The 16,845-nt window shown below is 39.1% G+C and overlaps 3 protein-coding genes across 8 annotated transcripts; 2 read left to right on the top strand and 1 right to left on the bottom strand.

The window, feature by feature from the left end:
- Positions 1-3,065: 3,065 nt before the first annotated feature.
- LOC121752097 (U11/U12 small nuclear ribonucleoprotein 65 kDa protein-like) lies at positions 3,066-6,315 on the top strand. 2 transcript variants are annotated; one of them, XR_006040258.1, is made up of 11 exons: positions 3,066-3,358; positions 3,517-3,588; positions 3,723-3,920; positions 4,168-4,249; positions 4,350-4,511; positions 4,590-4,754; positions 4,850-5,020; positions 5,426-5,513; positions 5,702-5,760; positions 5,843-5,904; positions 5,984-6,070. XR_006040258.1 is itself a non-coding variant. In XM_042146982.1 (11 exons), the coding sequence occupies exons 1-11, from the start codon at positions 3,177-3,179 to the stop codon at positions 6,068-6,070; spliced, it is 1,332 nt and encodes a 443-aa protein (XP_042002916.1). In that variant the 5' UTR covers positions 3,066-3,176; the 3' UTR covers positions 6,071-6,315. The 2 variants fall into 2 exon arrangements, 1 of the variants encoding a protein (XP_042002916.1); XM_042146982.1 differs by having other exon boundaries at positions 5,839-5,904; positions 5,984-6,315.
- Positions 6,316-6,798: 483 nt separating this feature from the next.
- LOC121752096 (pentatricopeptide repeat-containing protein At2g17140-like) lies at positions 6,799-10,813 on the top strand. 5 transcript variants are annotated; one of them, XR_006040257.1, is made up of 4 exons: positions 6,799-9,599; positions 9,798-10,030; positions 10,126-10,181; positions 10,546-10,813. XR_006040257.1 is itself a non-coding variant. In XM_042146980.1 (2 exons), the coding sequence occupies exons 1-2, from the start codon at positions 7,114-7,116 to the stop codon at positions 9,925-9,927; spliced, it is 2,616 nt and encodes an 871-aa protein (XP_042002914.1). In that variant the 5' UTR covers positions 6,799-7,113; the 3' UTR covers positions 9,928-10,813. The 5 variants fall into 5 exon arrangements, 1 of the variants encoding a protein (XP_042002914.1); XR_006040256.1 differs by having other exon boundaries at positions 10,419-10,813; XR_006040255.1 differs by having other exon boundaries at positions 10,356-10,813.
- Positions 10,814-10,961: 148 nt separating this feature from the next.
- Positions 10,962-15,127, bottom strand: LOC121752095 (protein NLP2-like). Its single transcript, XM_042146979.1, has 4 exons — positions 13,475-15,127; positions 13,279-13,332; positions 12,211-13,186; positions 10,962-12,118 (listed from the first exon to the last, which is right to left on the bottom strand). Exons 1-4 carry the CDS (start codon positions 14,354-14,356, stop codon positions 11,250-11,252), a joined length of 2,781 nt encoding a protein of 926 aa, XP_042002913.1. The 5' UTR covers positions 14,357-15,127; the 3' UTR covers positions 10,962-11,249.
- Positions 15,128-16,845: the final 1,718 nt, after the last annotated feature.

Genomic DNA, 16,845 nt, shown 5'->3' with positions numbered 1-16,845 from the left:
GCCGGTTCGAACAACGACCTAAACGTCCTCAACTCGTCGTCCCTTTTCAACGAGCAGTGCCAGGGCGTCGGTCCGGTCATCAGTTTTGTCGCCAACGGCAACCAGCATGATATGGGCTACTACTTGGCGGATGGGATATACCCTAGGTGGCCAGTCTTTGTGAAGACGATCCGCTGCGCATCAGATGCGAAGAAGACCTACTTTGCGACGCGGCAGGAGTCGGCGTGAAAGGACGTGGAGTGCGCATTTGGTGTGCTTCAGGCTCGATGGGCTGCAGTTAAGGGACCAACGCGTTTGTGGCACGTCGACTGCATTGGTGATATAATGTACGCCTGTATTATCATGCACAACATGATTGTCGAAGATGAAGGTGTACAACTGACTAATTGGGCCAACGACGATAATGAAGCATGTCCAAGCCACGACGTCGCCGCCGCCAACGTATGAGGTGGGGTACCTCACGATGAAGAAGCCCTCCTCCAAACACATGCCGACATGCGTCAAACGGATGCTCATATTCGACTCCAAAAGTAGGGGTGTGCATTCGGGTTTCGGTTCGGTTTTTTGCCAAAACCGAACCAAAACCGAAAAACCGAATTTAGTTCAAAATCCAAATCGAACCGAACCCGAAAAATCGAAAAACTGAAACCGAAAAATCGAAAACCGAACTTAAAAAACCGAAAAACCCGAACAAAACCGAAAAACCCGAAAAAAAACTGAAAAACCCGAAAAAAATAAATATAATATAAATATATATTTATATATGTGTATTTTATTTTATTTTATATATACTAATAGAATATTTATATATAATATAAAATTAATAATACATATAATATATATTATATAGTAGAATATATTAAAAGAATATATATTATATATAATATAATATATTAAATTAATAGAATATATATATAATTCGGTTTTTTGGTTTTTTTCTTCGCCCGAACCGAACCGAACCGATAAACCGAATTTTTTTTATTTTTAAAACCGAACCAAACCGAAAAACCGAAAAAACCGAACCGAATTTCAAAATTTCGGTTTGGTTCGGTTCGGATATTCGGTTTCCGGTTTTTTTGCTCACCCCTATCCAAAAGGATTTAATTGAAGAGTTGTGGGCGCGGAGGATTGCAAGGCGTTAGTTTTATTTTAAATTATGTAATTTTTTTAAATGTACTTTTAAATTTTTGTACTTTTTTTAAAATTAATGTACTTTTTTTATATTATTGTACTTTTTTTAAATTTTAATAGTATTATACAATTTTTCCGTATTTGTCTCGTAAATTAAATTCTATATATTGCTACGTCTGTAAATTAAATTATATAATTGTTATTAGTGATGTGGATAGGCTATGGGAGGGTTATTGCATTTCCAGTTGCATGTCTAGATGATGTGGCAGGAGGATTGTAGTGCAGATGATGTGGCAGTGGGAAGGTTATGGGAGGGCTATTGCATGTCCAGAACAATTAGAGATGCTCTAACAGATGTAAGCTTGTCAAAGGTAGTCTTACTAAGAGCATCTCCAATGGCGGCGTCAGCGTAGGCATGCCGATTTTTCGCGGACGCCGGTGCTGACGCCGAACCATTGCAGCCGGCGTCAACAAAACCGGCGTCAAAATCGGCGTGCCTACGCCGATTCTTGGTATGACGCCGATTCTCACGGTGCCATTGTAGGCCCCGAATCGACGTCAGACCGGCGTCAGAATTTTATAGGGGTGTGCATTCGGGTTTCGGTTGTGTTCGGTTTTTTATCAAAACCGAACCAAAACGAAAAACCGAATTTAGTTCAAAATCTAAACCGAACCGAACCCGAAAAACCAAAAAACCGAAACCGAAAAACCGAAAACCGAACTTAAAAAACCGAAAAACCCGAACAAAACCGAATAACCCGAAAAAAAACCGAATAACCTGAAAAAAATAAATATAATATAAATATATATTTATATATGTGTATTTTATTTTATTTTATATATACTACTAGAATATTTATTTATAATATAAAATTAATAATACATATAATATATATTATATAGTAGAATATATTAAAAGAATATATATATTATATATAATATAATATATTAAATTAATAGAATATATATATAATTCGATTTTTTGGTTTTTCGATTTTTTTTCTTCGCCCGAACCGAACCGAACCGAACCGAACCGAAAAACCGAATTTTTTTTATTTTTAAAACCGAACCGAACCGAAAAAACCGAACCGAATTTCAAAATTTCGGTTTGGTTCGGTTCGGATATTCGGTTTCCGGTTTTTTTGCTCACCCCTAGAATTTTATTTTATTTTTTTAAATTTTTTCGAAACACTATATATACGCGTTTTGGACGTCATTTTCATTCGCACCATTCGAAGATGAAGGTGTACAACTGACTAATTGGGCCAACGACGATAATGAAGCATGTCCAAGCCACGACGTCGCCGCCGCCAACGTACGAGGTGGGGTACCTCACGATGAAGAAGCCCCCCTCCAAGCACATGCCGACATGCGTCAAATGGATGCTCATATTCGACTCCAAAAGGATTTAATTGAAGAGTTGTGTGCGCGGAGGATTGCAAGACGTTAGTTTTATTTTAAATTATGTAATTTTTTTAAATGTACTTTTAAATTTTTGTATTTTTTTAAATTAATGTACTTTTTTATAATTTAATTTCTAATTTTGTTTTTTTATAATTAATGTATTTAAGAATTTCATACTATTTTTTATTTAAAATTTTTACAAAAGTGAAGAGAATAGTGTCATTTTAGATACTCAAACTAAAAGAAAATATCATATTTAGAGAAAGATAAATAAAATATCAAATCTAATACCTAGATATGAAAGTCCAAAAATATCCTTCATGCCTTTGGGGCATTTTTGGTGCAAAAGTGTAATGAGTAGTGAAAAAGTATAAAAAATGTGATTATATCTTAATTCTTGGACTACCTACGATATTTTTAAAGTTTAGGTACCATTTGCGTGCAAAATGAATAGTTCATGGATAATTTGCGTAGTTCCCTCTTTTAAAATTACTGGGCTTTACTTTTCATACAAAGATTTTGACGGAGAAATTAGCTGTCTCACATTGGCTACCATCTTCTCACCGGGAAAATTTTGACGGAGATATAATCCAATCCTCCATTTTCTGCTGCACCACTGCCACAGCCCACTTTTTTCAATCATGCAGGAGGCGCCGCCGCCGCCGATTACACATCAATTTATCAGGAATTCCCTCGATGAATCACCGCCGTCGGCTGTTACCCTGCTGGTTCGGCATCTCCCGGAGGCCATTCCCCACGACACTCTTACCCGCCTCTTTTCCCACTACGGCGCCTCCTCTGTCCGCCCCTTTTCTCATGGACGGTTAGTTATTCTCTCTTCACTTCACCATCAACTCTCTTAGGTTTCACTAATTGCTTCTATCGCAATTTAAAAATTCTTTTATTTTAGCTTGCAAACCTACTCTTTTAGGTTTTTATTCACTTTTTAACTCAAAACTAATGCAACATCCTGGCGTGTAGGGTGAAAAATTGTGCTTTTGTTGATTTTAAGGATGAATTCTCAGCATACCAAGCACAGAAGCAGCTACATGGGTATTTATTTCATTTATTTATTCATAATCGTCAAGTCTTTGGGAGTGTTTGTGCTACTGCATTAATAATTTCATATGATTGATTCATAATGCCGATTGTGCCCTATTACCTGAACGAGAATTGGTTGGTCTCAGGTTACGATTTCTTGGTAAAGTCATGTCTGTAGAGAGAGCAAATAAAGTTGAGGGGAATAAGCAACAAGATAATGAAAGAGAGGTTAGGAAGGATGCTGCCTCTGTGGCGAAAGATGCTTCTGCCCGGAGTAGTACACATGCTAGCGAACCAATTGCACAAAAACTTGGTATCGAATATCCATTTCCGCCCCGTCTTGAGTATGTTTTACTCTCTTTGCTTAAATTGCTTTTCGTATTGATTCGACCACTCTTTCTTCAAGTTCTAGCTGAATTCGGTTTTCTTATTTTAGGGCTAGTTAGCCTGCCTCTGTTTGCACGCCTCTAATTTCTGGAAGCCGTTTGGTTACTTGAATAGATACATGCAGATGGAGTCTTTACTGAATATGTCATCCATGTTCTTTGTATCAACCTACTCACTAGTTCAAACAACCGGTTTTTAATACAGATATGCATATCCACCACCTGATGGTAACATCCTCACAAACATTGTAAATGCTCTTATTGCAGTTCCAAGATTTTACACCCAGGTTGGTGAACGTTGTACCCCTTTACTCTTCTTCTTCTTCTTACTCTCTCTCACCACCAGATATTTATAACATTTTCTTTTCTATATACTCGCAAACACAGGTTTTACATTTGATGAACAAAATGAATATTCCCGCTCCATTCCGGAAGGCATTACCTACTCCACCTCTTCCAGAATTTCCATCAGCACCACCTCCTCCTCCACCATCCTCTAACATGGAATATATGTCCAGTAGTGAGTCAGAAATGGAGTCTTCAGATGAGGTGATCCTCTGGCTATTTCTTTTATCTCGTATGTTTGTTTTGTTACTACAAGGTCATAACTGCAAGTCCATGGTTTAGGAAATCAGACAAAAGGCTAAACCTAAGCGAAAGCGTGCCAAGAAACAAGCAATTGTTGGACCTGCTGTTGACAAGGATGTGGCTCACGAGGCTGTTGGATTGAAACAAGTTGCATTAGTTCCTAAAGAGAAGCCTATAATAAAGAAGAAGAACCCTGTATTGCAGGTTGCAACTTGCAACCATTGATCTCTGGTATTTTGTATTTGAGACTCATTTCCCATTGAAAGACTTGTAATATAGTGGTTTTAACATGCTTGCAGATAAGAATAGCACAAAAACAAAACCAACCTGAATTACAGGATAATGACTCTGCAAAGGAGTTGCAAGAACCAATCCCTAAATCTTCTGCTCGGGAAACTTTTGCAACTCTAGAGGAACTAAATAATGGAAAATTGCCTCCAGAGGAAATCTTATCGCTCCCTAAATTTAAGGTATTATATAGTACTACTGTATTGCTTTCCTGCTAGAGTCTCTTCTCTCCGGAACTGTACAGGTAATCAAATCTATTTAAACGACGAATCCTAAAATCTAATAATCTATTAGAAATGGCTACCTGAATGCTATATGCAAAGAACTTTTTATGTAATCGAAAAAATGGTTTGATTTGTTTGTGGAGACTGAAGTACTGGGAGATTTAAGAGTAGAACAGGGTAAATGCATCTGCTCTGCTATTACTGCCAATGTGTTCATTAAATTGTCGATTTTTTCTCCTAAAAAATAGGTTATATATGCTTGTGCTTACTACTAGTATTACCAATGTTTGTTCATTTGGTAGTTTAAATTGCATGTGGACTAGCACTAGCTTCATACTTGACATGTATTGACTCGATGAACAGAATTATACTGCCGGTGATCCTACTCCTGTGCTGTACATCAAGAACTTGGCCAAAGATGTGGTCGTTGATGACTTCTACTTTATATTTGGTTAGTCTGTTCCCTTGCTCCTCTGTTTAGTTCTCTGTAGCAGTGACACTATTCTGCTCACATTTGTATTCAAAATGTGAGAGATTAACTAGCCGGGGATTTATCTTGTTCAATTCTACCTCCCCCTTCAAGCAGTTACTGCAGTTTGAACTCACTTTGCTATCTATATATTGGTAATACTGTTGCAGGGTCATTTTTCGGGAGCATTGATGCTGCCAAGTTCAATCTTACTGTGAAGTTAATGCAGGTGAGATATATTAGTGCATACCATATGAGATCTCCCTCTGCGTTTACATGCATCTGAAGTGAAAATGGTTTTGTTTAGGAAGGAAGAATGAGGGGCCAAGCCTTCGTCACATTCCCGACAGTCGAGCTTGCTAGTAATGCCCTGGTACGTTTTCCATCAGTGCCCCCTTGTGTAATTTGGTTTACGAATACTGATATGAGTCGTGACTTGGGGGTAAGTGCAGAGCGCGGTAAATGGTTACGTATTTAAAGGAAAGCCCGTGGTGATTCAATTTGGGAGGAGCCCTACCGCTGCTGCTAAACTAAACTAGTTTTTGGGTCTGGAATAGCAAGGGCCAAGAGATTTTGTAGTTGATAGTTTGAATTGAGCGGTAGTTTTTTGTTTCTAGCATCTATCTATATAGTAGATTGATTGTCTGCCATGAAAGTTTGGAGGTGCATATTTGTTGTTGATCTGCTATACTCCCTCAGTCTCCACTTTTATGCGTTGGTTTGTTTATGGATATGAACTAAGACTCCCTAACGACACAAATTTTGAATGAAAATTAATTAGACAGTCTTGAAAATTCATGAACTAGGATGTTGGCCAACAGGCATGAGAAAGACATGGGACATGTGGCACTCTTTCATTGGGCTCCACATGATTATGCGTGTAATTTTTAAATAATACTGTAAAGTTCTATAATAATATAAACATTTGAGACGGCACAAGTTTCTATTCATGGAAAGGCTCATATTTTTATGAGATTAAAGGAGTGTCAAAATTCTTAAATTTTATTTCTCTACATATACAGTTCCGCTTTGCTTTTGTATTACAAATTTTAAAATTTTCCTGCTCTGTAGCTATATAATCGTGGGGTTATTAACCTATCAATTATGAATTATATGTAAGTGTATTAATTCTACAAGTCGTTAAGTATGTTTAGGATTTTTTGCAATGAAAAGCTAAACACATTCCTTGTAGCCACTGAATCATTTGACAGAGTAACTATAATTTGATCCCCACAAAATGTGGAGAGCAATTATCTCATTTTTATAGTTTCTTGGTTTTGTATGTTTTTATTTTACATTTTTTAGTTAATCTTATCAATCATTTTTCTTAATTTATCGTATTAGCCTAAGTTAGTTAACCTCACGCCTCCTTCGATTCAACCCCAAAATACTATAATTGACGCTATATTCTTGCAGTAGTTGTAGTTTTCAGGAAGCACTCCTACAGAAACTACAATCACATTACATTCTTGGCAAAGTCAATGGACACTTTTTTTTGTTCATTCTCAATCTGGATTGGATTAGGACTTGGGAGTGACAAATAAATTAGGAGTGTGCAGGCCGCAGTTGAGTGAGCCGAGCAATGGAACAAGCAAAAATGGTGGCCAAAGCTCTCCTCCGAAACTCCGACAATCCGCAGCTGGCATGGCTTCTCTTCAAGCGCTCTCTCGCCACCAATACTAAAGACTTCTTCTTTTCCCATCACACATTCTCTCTCATCGTCCCTATTCTCATCCGCGCCCACATGTTCTCTCAACTCGACTCTCTCCACCACCATCTCCTCCTCTTCCCAACGCCGCCGCATCATGCTTTGTACTCCGTCGTCAAGATGTTGGCCGAGGCTGGCCGACTTCAGCAAGCCTTTTCTCAATTTCAATCCCTTCGCTCCCGTTTGTCCACGCCACCGCCCTCAATTGCTCTCTACAATTTGTTAATTCGAACTTCTATCCAAGAAAATTGCCCTAATTTTGTGTCCTGGCTTTATAAAGATATAATCTTTTCCAAGGTGAAGCTCCAGAGTTATACTTTTAATCTCTTGATTGGCGCCTTGTGTGGCGCCGGTCGCTTGGAGGATGCCTGCCACTTGTTTGATAAAATGCGTGACAAAGGTTGTCAGCCTAATGAGTACACTTTTGGAATTTTGGCACGTGGTTATTGCTGCGATGGCCTCGTTGATAAAGGTTTGGAGCTTCTGGATTTGATGGGGACGATGGGTTTGGTCCCCACTGCAGTTATATACAACACTTTCATTGCAGGGTTGTGTAAAGAGGGTAAAGATGACGAAGCTGAGAGATTGGTGGAGAGGATGAAAGAGGATGGTCTGTCTCCAAATGTTGTTACCTTTAACACAAGGATATCTTCTCTCTGCAAAGCTGGCAAGATCTTGGAAGCGTCCAGGATATTCAGGGATATGCAAACGAGTGAGTTGGAATTGCCAAAGCCCAATGCTGTGACACATAACATAATGTTGGATGGCTTTTACCGGGAAAGGATGTTAGCAGAAGCAGAAGCTCTAGTTGTATCTATGAAAAGAGATAGTATTTTCTCGAGCGTGAAGAGTTATAACATATGGCTGTTGGGTTTGGTGAGCAACGGAAAACTGTTTGAGGCTCAAGCAGTTCTAAAAGAAATGGTTGATGATGGAGTGCAACCAAATGCACACTCTTACAACATTTTGATTAACAGCTTATGCAAAAGTGGCATGCTTGCAGATGCAAGGAGAGTTGTTAGTTTGATGATAACTGGGGGTGTTTCCCCTGATGTAACTACTTATAGTGCATTGCTCCAGGGGTATTGCAGGAAATGGAAGAATGTTGAGGCCAATAAAATTCTGAATGAGATGACTAGAGCTGGATGTGTGCCAAATGCTTACACTTACAATATACTGCTACACAGTTTGTGGAGAGAAGGAAGAACAGAAGAAGCGGAGAGGTTAATGCAGAAGATGAATGAACGAGGGGATGGATTAGATACTGTGAGCTGCAACATTGTGATTGATGGTTTGTGTAGAAGTGGGAATGTCGATAAAGCAGTTGAAATTGTGAGTGAAATGTGGACTCATGGAAGTGCTGCTCTTGGTAACTTAGGAAACTCATACATAGGCCTAGTAGATGAAAATAGGAAGAAATGCTTGCCTGACTTGATTACATATTCGACAATCATAAATGGATTGTGCAGGGATGGACGGCTAGATGAAGCTAAAAAGAAGTTTACAGAGATGTTGGGGAGAAACTTATATCCCGATTCAATTGTCTATGATATTTTTCTATTTAACTTATGCAAGAGAGGCAAGATATCATCTGCATTTCAGGTTCTCAAAGACATGGAGAGAAAAGGTTGCAACAAGACCTTGCGAACTTACAATTGCCTACTATTTGGGCTTGGTGTTACAAATCAAATATATGAAATGTTTGGCCAGTTGAATGAGATGAAGGAGAGAGGCATTTCTCCTAATGTTAGCACTTACAATATTATTCTTAATTCTCTGTGTGACGGACAAAGAAGCGAAGAAGCTGCTTTCGTATTAGATGAGATGCTGCAGAAAGGGGTTACACCTAATTTGAATTCTTACAAATTGTTAATCAAAACCTTCTGCAGGACTGGGGAGTTCAGACCAGCACAAGATGTGTTTGAGATTGCAATCAGTGTATGTGGTCACAAGGAAGTACTTTATACTTTGATGTTCAAAGAGTTGCTTCTTGGAGGGGAAATCTTGGAAGCTAAGCAATTATTTGAGGCTTCAATAGAAAGATGCTTTGATTTGAGCAGTTTTTCTTACAAAGATCTCATTGACAAACTGTGCATCAATGAGAATTTTGATCTTGCTCATGATATTCTTAAGAAAATGGTGCAGCGGGGTTGTAGTTTTGATCCTGCAGTTTTCATGCCTGTGATTGATTATTTACTCAGCAAGGGAAATAAACATGAGGCTAATGAACTGACAGAAAGAATGCTTGCAATGGGTTCTGATGTTGAGGTTAAAAATATGGTTCACAAAGACGAGAAACAGTTAAATCGTGGCAAAAAACATAAAGACATTGGCAGTGATTGGGAAACTATTCTGCACAGGTATGAATGTCAAAGTAGCCTTCTAACTTGTACTCTAATCTGGAGACATTTGACTGTATGATTTACGCGAATAGGGAAAAAATGTTAGTTATAGTTATGTGTGTACTACCAGACATGTCGCAGAATGATGTTTACATTCAGTATCTGTTACATATTTTGTGGCATCTCCGTCATTTCTTCTACCTTGTTTTTTGACAGAGATGATGGAAGTACAATGGCCTTGAAAACTCTGAAGCGAGTGCAGAAAGGCTGGGGTCACAGTAACTTATCACTATCCCATAAGAATGACTTTCTCGATGATTTGGATGCTCCTTATCAAATGTCATGATACTTGAGATCTGTTATTATAAATCTCGGCTGAACCACAATCAACCATAGAGATGACCACCATACACTTTTCATCAATCGCCTCTGCTTGTGGTTTTAACCAGGTATATTACAGATTGAATTGCATATCTAAGTAGCAAGGTTTTTATTTTCTTCTCTTTACTCAAAAGTAAATTGGTTTTTCTCTGCTAATATAAAGTGAATGGAGCAGCTCAAGTTTACTGCAGTTTGCAGACCCAAAGATGCTGAAGCAAGGTATTTGAAATCCATGAATTTGCTTTATGTATTCAAGACATTACATTCAGAAACGAATAAGTTATGGCTGGTTGATTCATTATCTTGCCTCACGATCATGAAATTTTACTAAGAGGGCTTAAGAACCTCAATCACATTGTGATGGTTTTCTAATTTAAAGGGACTTCTCTACAGCGCGTGATGATAGTAAGGACTATTACAGCGCGTGATGATAGTAAGGACTATTGTCTGGAACAGGCCAATCATTTTCAGGAGATAATCATTAACCAGCAGTGGTGGTTTAGAGAAGATGACGGGTGTCTTTAACAAATGCCTTAAGATTCATTTGAGGAAATATTTGCAAATTTTTACATTGTTCGTGCAGAGCTTGAAACAGCCGAGAGAGCCATCTATGCATCAAACAAGCTTCATCATCGAAAGATCTCCTTCTCCAATATGTCAATAGGAAGGTATGCTTGTTGTTTGGAATGGAATCCTGCTGTGGTCCTTCTCTACTTGGATGGTCCAGCATGTCTCATATTCTTCTGTCCCTTCTTAAGCTGTAAAAAAGTAAAAAGATGTTGACAGTTTGATGATGTATCTAATTTAGATAAAAGCAACGATTCCTATTTTATGCCAGATTTTTGTTTCTATATTTGGTACCAAAGTTGGCCTATGTTCCCAGCAGCATATATCACTTTGGTATTACTTTGTGTAGTATATATCTTGTTATGGATGAGAAAAGAAAGAAGCATGAACTAGTATTTTATGCCTTTTAGAAATAACATGGATAAGTAAAAATAACAGAATCTGCAGAGATTTCAAATCAATCCATGAGAAACTCTTTGTACATATTATGGTACAGAAGTATCAATTGCACTGCTAAAAAAGAACCAGAAGGAAATATTGTACGAAGAAACAGTCATGTCACTCTGAGAGATAGTGAATATCTAGCATCACTATCTCACTTAACTAGTCTACAGAATACTAGATGGCCATGAAATAGTTGCCATTCTGTATGCATTCCTACTATTACAGCCTGTTACACCCATCCTTGGTTGTCGTCTCTTATTCATGGTAAGAAAAACTTCAGAAGGGGCCATTACTACCAAATGAGCTTCCAAGACTAGGATGATAATGTGCTTGATTTAGAGAGAGTCTAATTGTTCCGCTCTTCAACAATGTGTGTATATCTTTACATTCTTCAAGATCAGCATCGCAGGTTAAGAGCACCCATTCAGAGTCGTCATCCAAATATTTCAGATCAACTCTACTTCCATTTTCAAGGTTGAAACGCCTCAACACCTCTTGCTGCAACTCTCTGAATCCCCAGTGTGGTTGCAGAGTGAGACGAATCTTCTCGTCACCCAAAGAAGCTTTTACTCTAAAATAGCCTACCTCTTGAACCTTGCTGCTAGTTTTTGGCACAGGTGGAGCCTCATTTGAGGCATGGTCACTGAAAATCTTCTGGCTGTATGATCGAACGAGAAGCTTTGAGTCCTCTTGGCTCAACTGATGCAATTCTGCATCACTCCGTGCTCTTTTGAGCATCCCTTCATTTTGTTCTGCTGATAAAGCATCACCACTGCTGGAGCCGTTGACTGGGAAAGACGACTGCTTCACCCCAGTAGAACAGCAGTAACTTGAACTGGAACTGTGGCTGCCAGAGGAAGTAGTTCCAGGGCTTAACAAAGTACCCTCGGGTTGATTGTTTCCTTGTTGCAGCTCACCACCCACTGTAGATGTTGGCAAGTGGCTCGTTTCTGGTACATTTGGAGAGCTGAGTTCTGGAAAGTTGTTGTAGAATGAACTTAGCTGAATGGAACCCTCGGTGCCCTGGACCGAGTCAATCACAAGTTGAAGTTTCCTCAATGAGTGGCCAACTTTCTTGATCTTTCGAGAAGGCCATCGGGTTATCCCATGCTGCCTGCATATCCTTTTCAAGGTAGTTGGGCACACTGCATCATCATTATAACAAACTTTAGTGAGATGGAACAGATATTGAAGTTTATGATGATGCATAATAATAGAGATTGCTAGTAAATTATACCTCCAATGTTCTTGGCAGCATCTTTTAGACTCCCAGCAAAATATTGCCTAAGTACTTGCAAACTAATAGTCTTCTCAGTCTTTGTCCTTCTCTTTTCTGTGTTTGTTTTAGCACCAGCTGGAAGAGGTCTGCTCGTAATGAAGAAACTACCACTGCCATCTTTGGATCCCGAGTCCTGCTGATGGTATTGGTCATGCTCCGGAAAAGCTGGCGCTTGATGGAACTCTACACCCGGCTTATCCCATTGGGTTGTCACAATGAACTCTCCTGGTTCCTCCTTCTCATAACCCAAAGCAACAGCAACTCCTTTGCCCTTGTCCTGGGGCTCCATCATTTGTGTAATCCAGGGTGAAGGTGCTTCTTTCGAGGGAATGTCTTCCAACCTTGGCCGTTTTCCATCTGATAGAGTGCTGCTTGTTTCTCTATCCGATGTTTCCCGAGCCAGCTCCTGATCTGTTACTACACGTAAGCTCTGGCAAGTTCGTTCCACTACAGATGATAATGAGTCGAGCATCTTTCTCTGATCTTCTGGTCCTTTGCAGTCTATGGGCAAGAAGAACTCCAGAACAAAATCAGCATCCTCCGTGTATGTACTCCTGAGCCGTATTGCTACAGCAGCATGTAAATTAAACACCCGGGCGTGATGCGCTAGGGGATATTCTGTTTTGCTAAACTCTGTGATGTTCGAGGAGAAACATGGCTGATTTGTCAGGAAAGCTTTCCCAGCAATGCCTTCACCTTTGAGTAAGTGATACTCAGAGCAGGCCTCATGGAAGCCTGCAACCTCTTGATCAGCAACATAGCAGGCAGAGTCCAGTGTCGACACACAATGTGTGTAGTTCTCGTCTGAGTGCCGGCAACCTCCTTTTCCTTGTTGAATGCACGGAGCCCATGTCTGTGCCAATGGCAGCTTATGTGTGTCGCATACACATCTCAGCACATTCCCGATCTCCATCAGCACAAATTGGTACGACTCCTGGTATGATCACTGATTCTCTATTAGTAATGCATTTCGAATCTAGATGATTGTTTCTATTTTTAAAAACTGGAAAATAGTTCTTCAAATACCTCCATATTGGGTGGACCTTGTTCCAATATATCAGAACTCTTCAAATCAACAGCCTGCCAGAAGAACAGAGAGCAGATTTATTATTATGAATGGTAGATATGTTCGAAATCATACTTGACACAATTTACATGGTTTCTTGTTTGAACAGATAATATAAACACAAACGGGAAGGCAGAGATAGCAATGCATCATCACCTCTAGAGCTTTGCAGACAGTCTCAATATCAGGGCGACAGTTGACCTTGCGACTGGTTGTGACGATTTCAACCACCCCCAAGCACTTGCCACTACCGCGTTCAAAAACTGGAAGTGCGAGTGATCCTCTAACATCATACAGCTGAGCATGACTCTTCCGGGGGTACTCCTCTCGTTTAAAGAACTGAACATCCGGAGTCCAATCAGGAAGCTTCTTCAAGAAGACGCGACCAGGCAACCCAGCGGGCTCCTTGGAGTCCTCATCTGCTGGAAAGTGATAGCTCTGGGAAACATGCCTATATTCTGCAAGGTTTTTGCAGTTGGGATTGAGTGAGAATGGCTGGTTATTAGTTGTGAGGACTTGCTTTCCTCCTCTCTTAACAGGAACCCAGATTTGAACGAGGACATCACTCTCTCTTATAGAATTCTTGAGGTGATCGACCGCCTGCACCAGCTTCTTCTTCACAGAGACAGACCGGATTCGGTTCCTGGTTGGCGCCACCCACAGCCTCTTGCTCACTTGAGTTTCTTCAAACAGGAAATCAGTGGATTGGCCCAAGGAAACCGAAGGGATGGGGGCTCGGTTTCCAGACAAGTCATCCATTCCTGGGAAAGTGAAAGGTGGGATGCTTGGTTTTTCGGTTTCTTTCAAGAAAGTAGTAGCTGGATTTGTGTTGAAACTAGTGTCTGAAGAAGGGAAGAAGAAAGAAGGGTTCAAATCAGTAGGAGCAGTGGGGCAGGGCTGCCAGAAGTTGGATTCATCAGTAGTCTCTAACCAGAATCCATCATACAAGAGATCATCCATGACAGAGAAATCAAGATTGGTGGTGTCTGACAAAGTTTCAACCATGGTCTTAGGCTTGAAGGAACCATCATCTCCCATGATACGCCGTCCTCAATCCTCCATACCAGGGGCAGAAGCTTCTAGAACAGTCCGAAGCTCCACGAGCCGAAACAGAGAAGCAGGTTGAATATGCAGAACAAGAAGAGGAACTTCCAAGAAGAATTTCTTTCCCTATTCATCCAAAAACCAACCAGCCCCACGGCCACAAACAACATCAGTAAAAAGTTGTTTGCAACTGCAACCAGAAATGCATTTCAGAGGGCAGCAGCACCACCTAATTATTTGTACTTATTCATGAGCTATGCTTGTACAGAGCAATGAAAAGATGAAATCTTGTTCTTCAAAAAATTGAATCTTTTGAGTTGTAAACAGAGCTAAGATGCGAATATATGCCGAGAAAAGCAAGCAATATGAAGGAGATGGAAATATACAAAAGAAAAAGATATGCACTCACAGTGACTGTGGAGATGTTGAGCAAGAGGAGAAAGATGATGTAATTAATGATTTTGTGGTCTATGGATGAAGAAACATATGTCTGCGTGTTGTAGTATCCTCAAAAAAGAAGCTTTCTGCCAAATCTCTCTTTCTAGGCTGAGTTTCTTGTTTTAGCTCAAACAAAAGAAGCCAAAATACTATGAGAGGTCGGCCGAATGTGGGGAAGAATCTCTTTTATGCAAATGCTACGCCCTTGGACTGGACCCCACGATTACGACTCCCCTCTCTCTCTAGGATTATTACCACCATTGACACAGAACTGAGAGCTCTTCTCTTCTCCTCATTTACTATACTATATGCCTAATTTATCATTTTTTACATGATTTGATGACTTCTTTTCAATGTCACGGTGTTTAAGCTTCATAAATTACTCAATAATTATTTGATAAAAGTATTCAAAAAGTGTGGCATAATTGGAAAAAAGGAACAAACATTGTGACATTTTCTCGACTTTATTCATAAAAGTGGGCAAGGAACATTTAATGTTGCTCTAAAAGGACCAAGAATATTATGGCAAAATAATATTTGTTGGAGTCAGTTGCACCAAGAATTAGTTCATTTTGCATCTTGAAATATTTGTGAAAAATGAAAAGGAATTTCTCCAGAGTGAATGGAACAGTGAAAAAGGAAGATTCTTTACCTTCAGCTTATAATCATGATGGACCAAGTCACTTGCATTGACTTTCAGATTCTCAATCCAAATTTGAAGTTTGAACTCATGATTAGGTATTCATACACATACACAACAATATTTATCTTTTTTCTAAATTTAATTTTCATACTAGCACTATTTTAGTTCTGCTATAAAAGTTTACAGTAGTGATGTAAGCCTGCAACTTGATGTTCTTTAAATATGTATCAACATATCATCTTCTTACACCACACATATGAAAAGATTCTACTATTTTTTATTTATTTGTTTACATTTGTTGATCCATCGACCATCACATTTGTGGTCCCCTCAATTCCTCTTGCTCATCTAATCTAATTCTACTTGCAAATTGGAGTATTGTATAACCACCAAGTATAAGATTCATCTACATGTATTTTATAGGAATATTATAGAACAAAAGAATAGAATATCACTTTAGTTAGATAAGCAAATTGAGAAAAATGTATTCCTTCCTTTTTCCTTTTTCCTTTTTTCACAATATTAATTCATAATTCCAACTCTACATATTCTTGGACTCCTTATTAAGTGACAAGAAAGTCGAACCAGTCTTACGCATTAGACATATTATCATTGGTTAGACCAACAGACGTGTCATGCTTAAACTGTTTATAATTAACATACACATGTATGCGAAAATTAGTTTTTCGAAATGGTCCTCTGTAACTTCGGGAGGGTAGGATGCATATCCGCTTATGCGTTTAAGTTGTTAATTAGTTGGACGTAACCCTAACCTTCCACTAATCTCGGCCCTTCCATCACTAATCAATTGTATTATATGACTAAACTCAAAAACATGACGCAAAAACATGATTTTAAATTATGATATAAACACACCCATGAATCTGAATTCACCATCGTGTTGAGTTCCACCAATCATATGGAATCTCTTGGGTTTAAATTGGCTCTCAAAATCGTGGAGGGCCAATGCCTTTATTCACATTCTTGAAAATCTTGATCAACTCGCCGCATCTCATCTTAACTTGCCCCTACACTTAATTAATCCATTTTTCTATTACTGCATTGCATATATTCTAATAGCCTTGGTTAAACAAAGATTATGTGTTTAAAAATTAGTAATTAATGTGGCGTAGTGGAATCCTTGTGAGTCCAGTCCATGATTCCATCAATTCACCAACAAAATCAAATTAAACACACTTAGATCGAGATTAATTAGATGGAAGAGAGAGAGAGAGAGAGGGTTCTGCGGTGGTTGTGCCCAATCAAGCAGGCCCACACATGTTGCCTAAGGGGAAACACCAAACCCTAATACGTCATTAATCACTAATTAGCAATATTTAATTACTACCATCTCACTAATCCACCCCAACTTCACTTTCACCATTTCGTCACCACCTTTTTA

Source organism: Salvia splendens, chromosome 10 (genome assembly GCF_004379255.2).
Source record: "Salvia splendens isolate huo1 chromosome 10, SspV2, whole genome shotgun sequence".
Lineage (NCBI taxonomy): Eukaryota > Viridiplantae > Streptophyta > Magnoliopsida > Lamiales > Lamiaceae > Salvia > Salvia splendens.
The sequence above is the reverse complement of the archived record's forward strand: the minus strand, read 5'-3'. Positions and strand labels throughout refer to the sequence as shown.

Excerpts from the sequence above, each read along its gene's own strand:
- LOC121752097 (XM_042146982.1), top strand. The coding sequence starts at position 3,177 with ATGCAGGAGGCGCCGCCGCCGCCGATTACACATCAATTTATCAGGAAT. Across the intron at positions 3,589-3,722 it reads GCACAGAAGCAGCTACATGG|GTTACGATTTCTTGGTAAAG; the intron begins GTATTTATTTCA and ends GGTTGGTCTCAG. Across the intron at positions 5,021-5,425 it reads TATCGCTCCCTAAATTTAAG|AATTATACTGCCGGTGATCC; the intron begins GTATTATATAGT and ends CTCGATGAACAG.
- LOC121752096 (XM_042146980.1), top strand. The coding sequence starts at position 7,114 with ATGGAACAAGCAAAAATGGTGGCCAAAGCTCTCCTCCGAAACTCCGAC. Across the intron at positions 9,600-9,797 it reads TGGGAAACTATTCTGCACAG|AGATGATGGAAGTACAATGG; the intron begins GTATGAATGTCA and ends GTTTTTTGACAG.
- LOC121752095 (XM_042146979.1), bottom strand. The coding sequence starts at position 14,356 with ATGGGAGATGATGGTTCCTTCAAGCCTAAGACCATGGTTGAAACTTTG. Across the intron at positions 13,187-13,278 it reads AAGGTCCACCCAATATGGAG|GAGTCGTACCAATTTGTGCT; the intron begins GTATTTGAAGAA and ends TGATCATACCAG. Across the intron at positions 12,119-12,210 it reads TGCTGCCAAGAACATTGGAG|TGTGCCCAACTACCTTGAAA; the intron begins GTATAATTTACT and ends ATGATGATGCAG.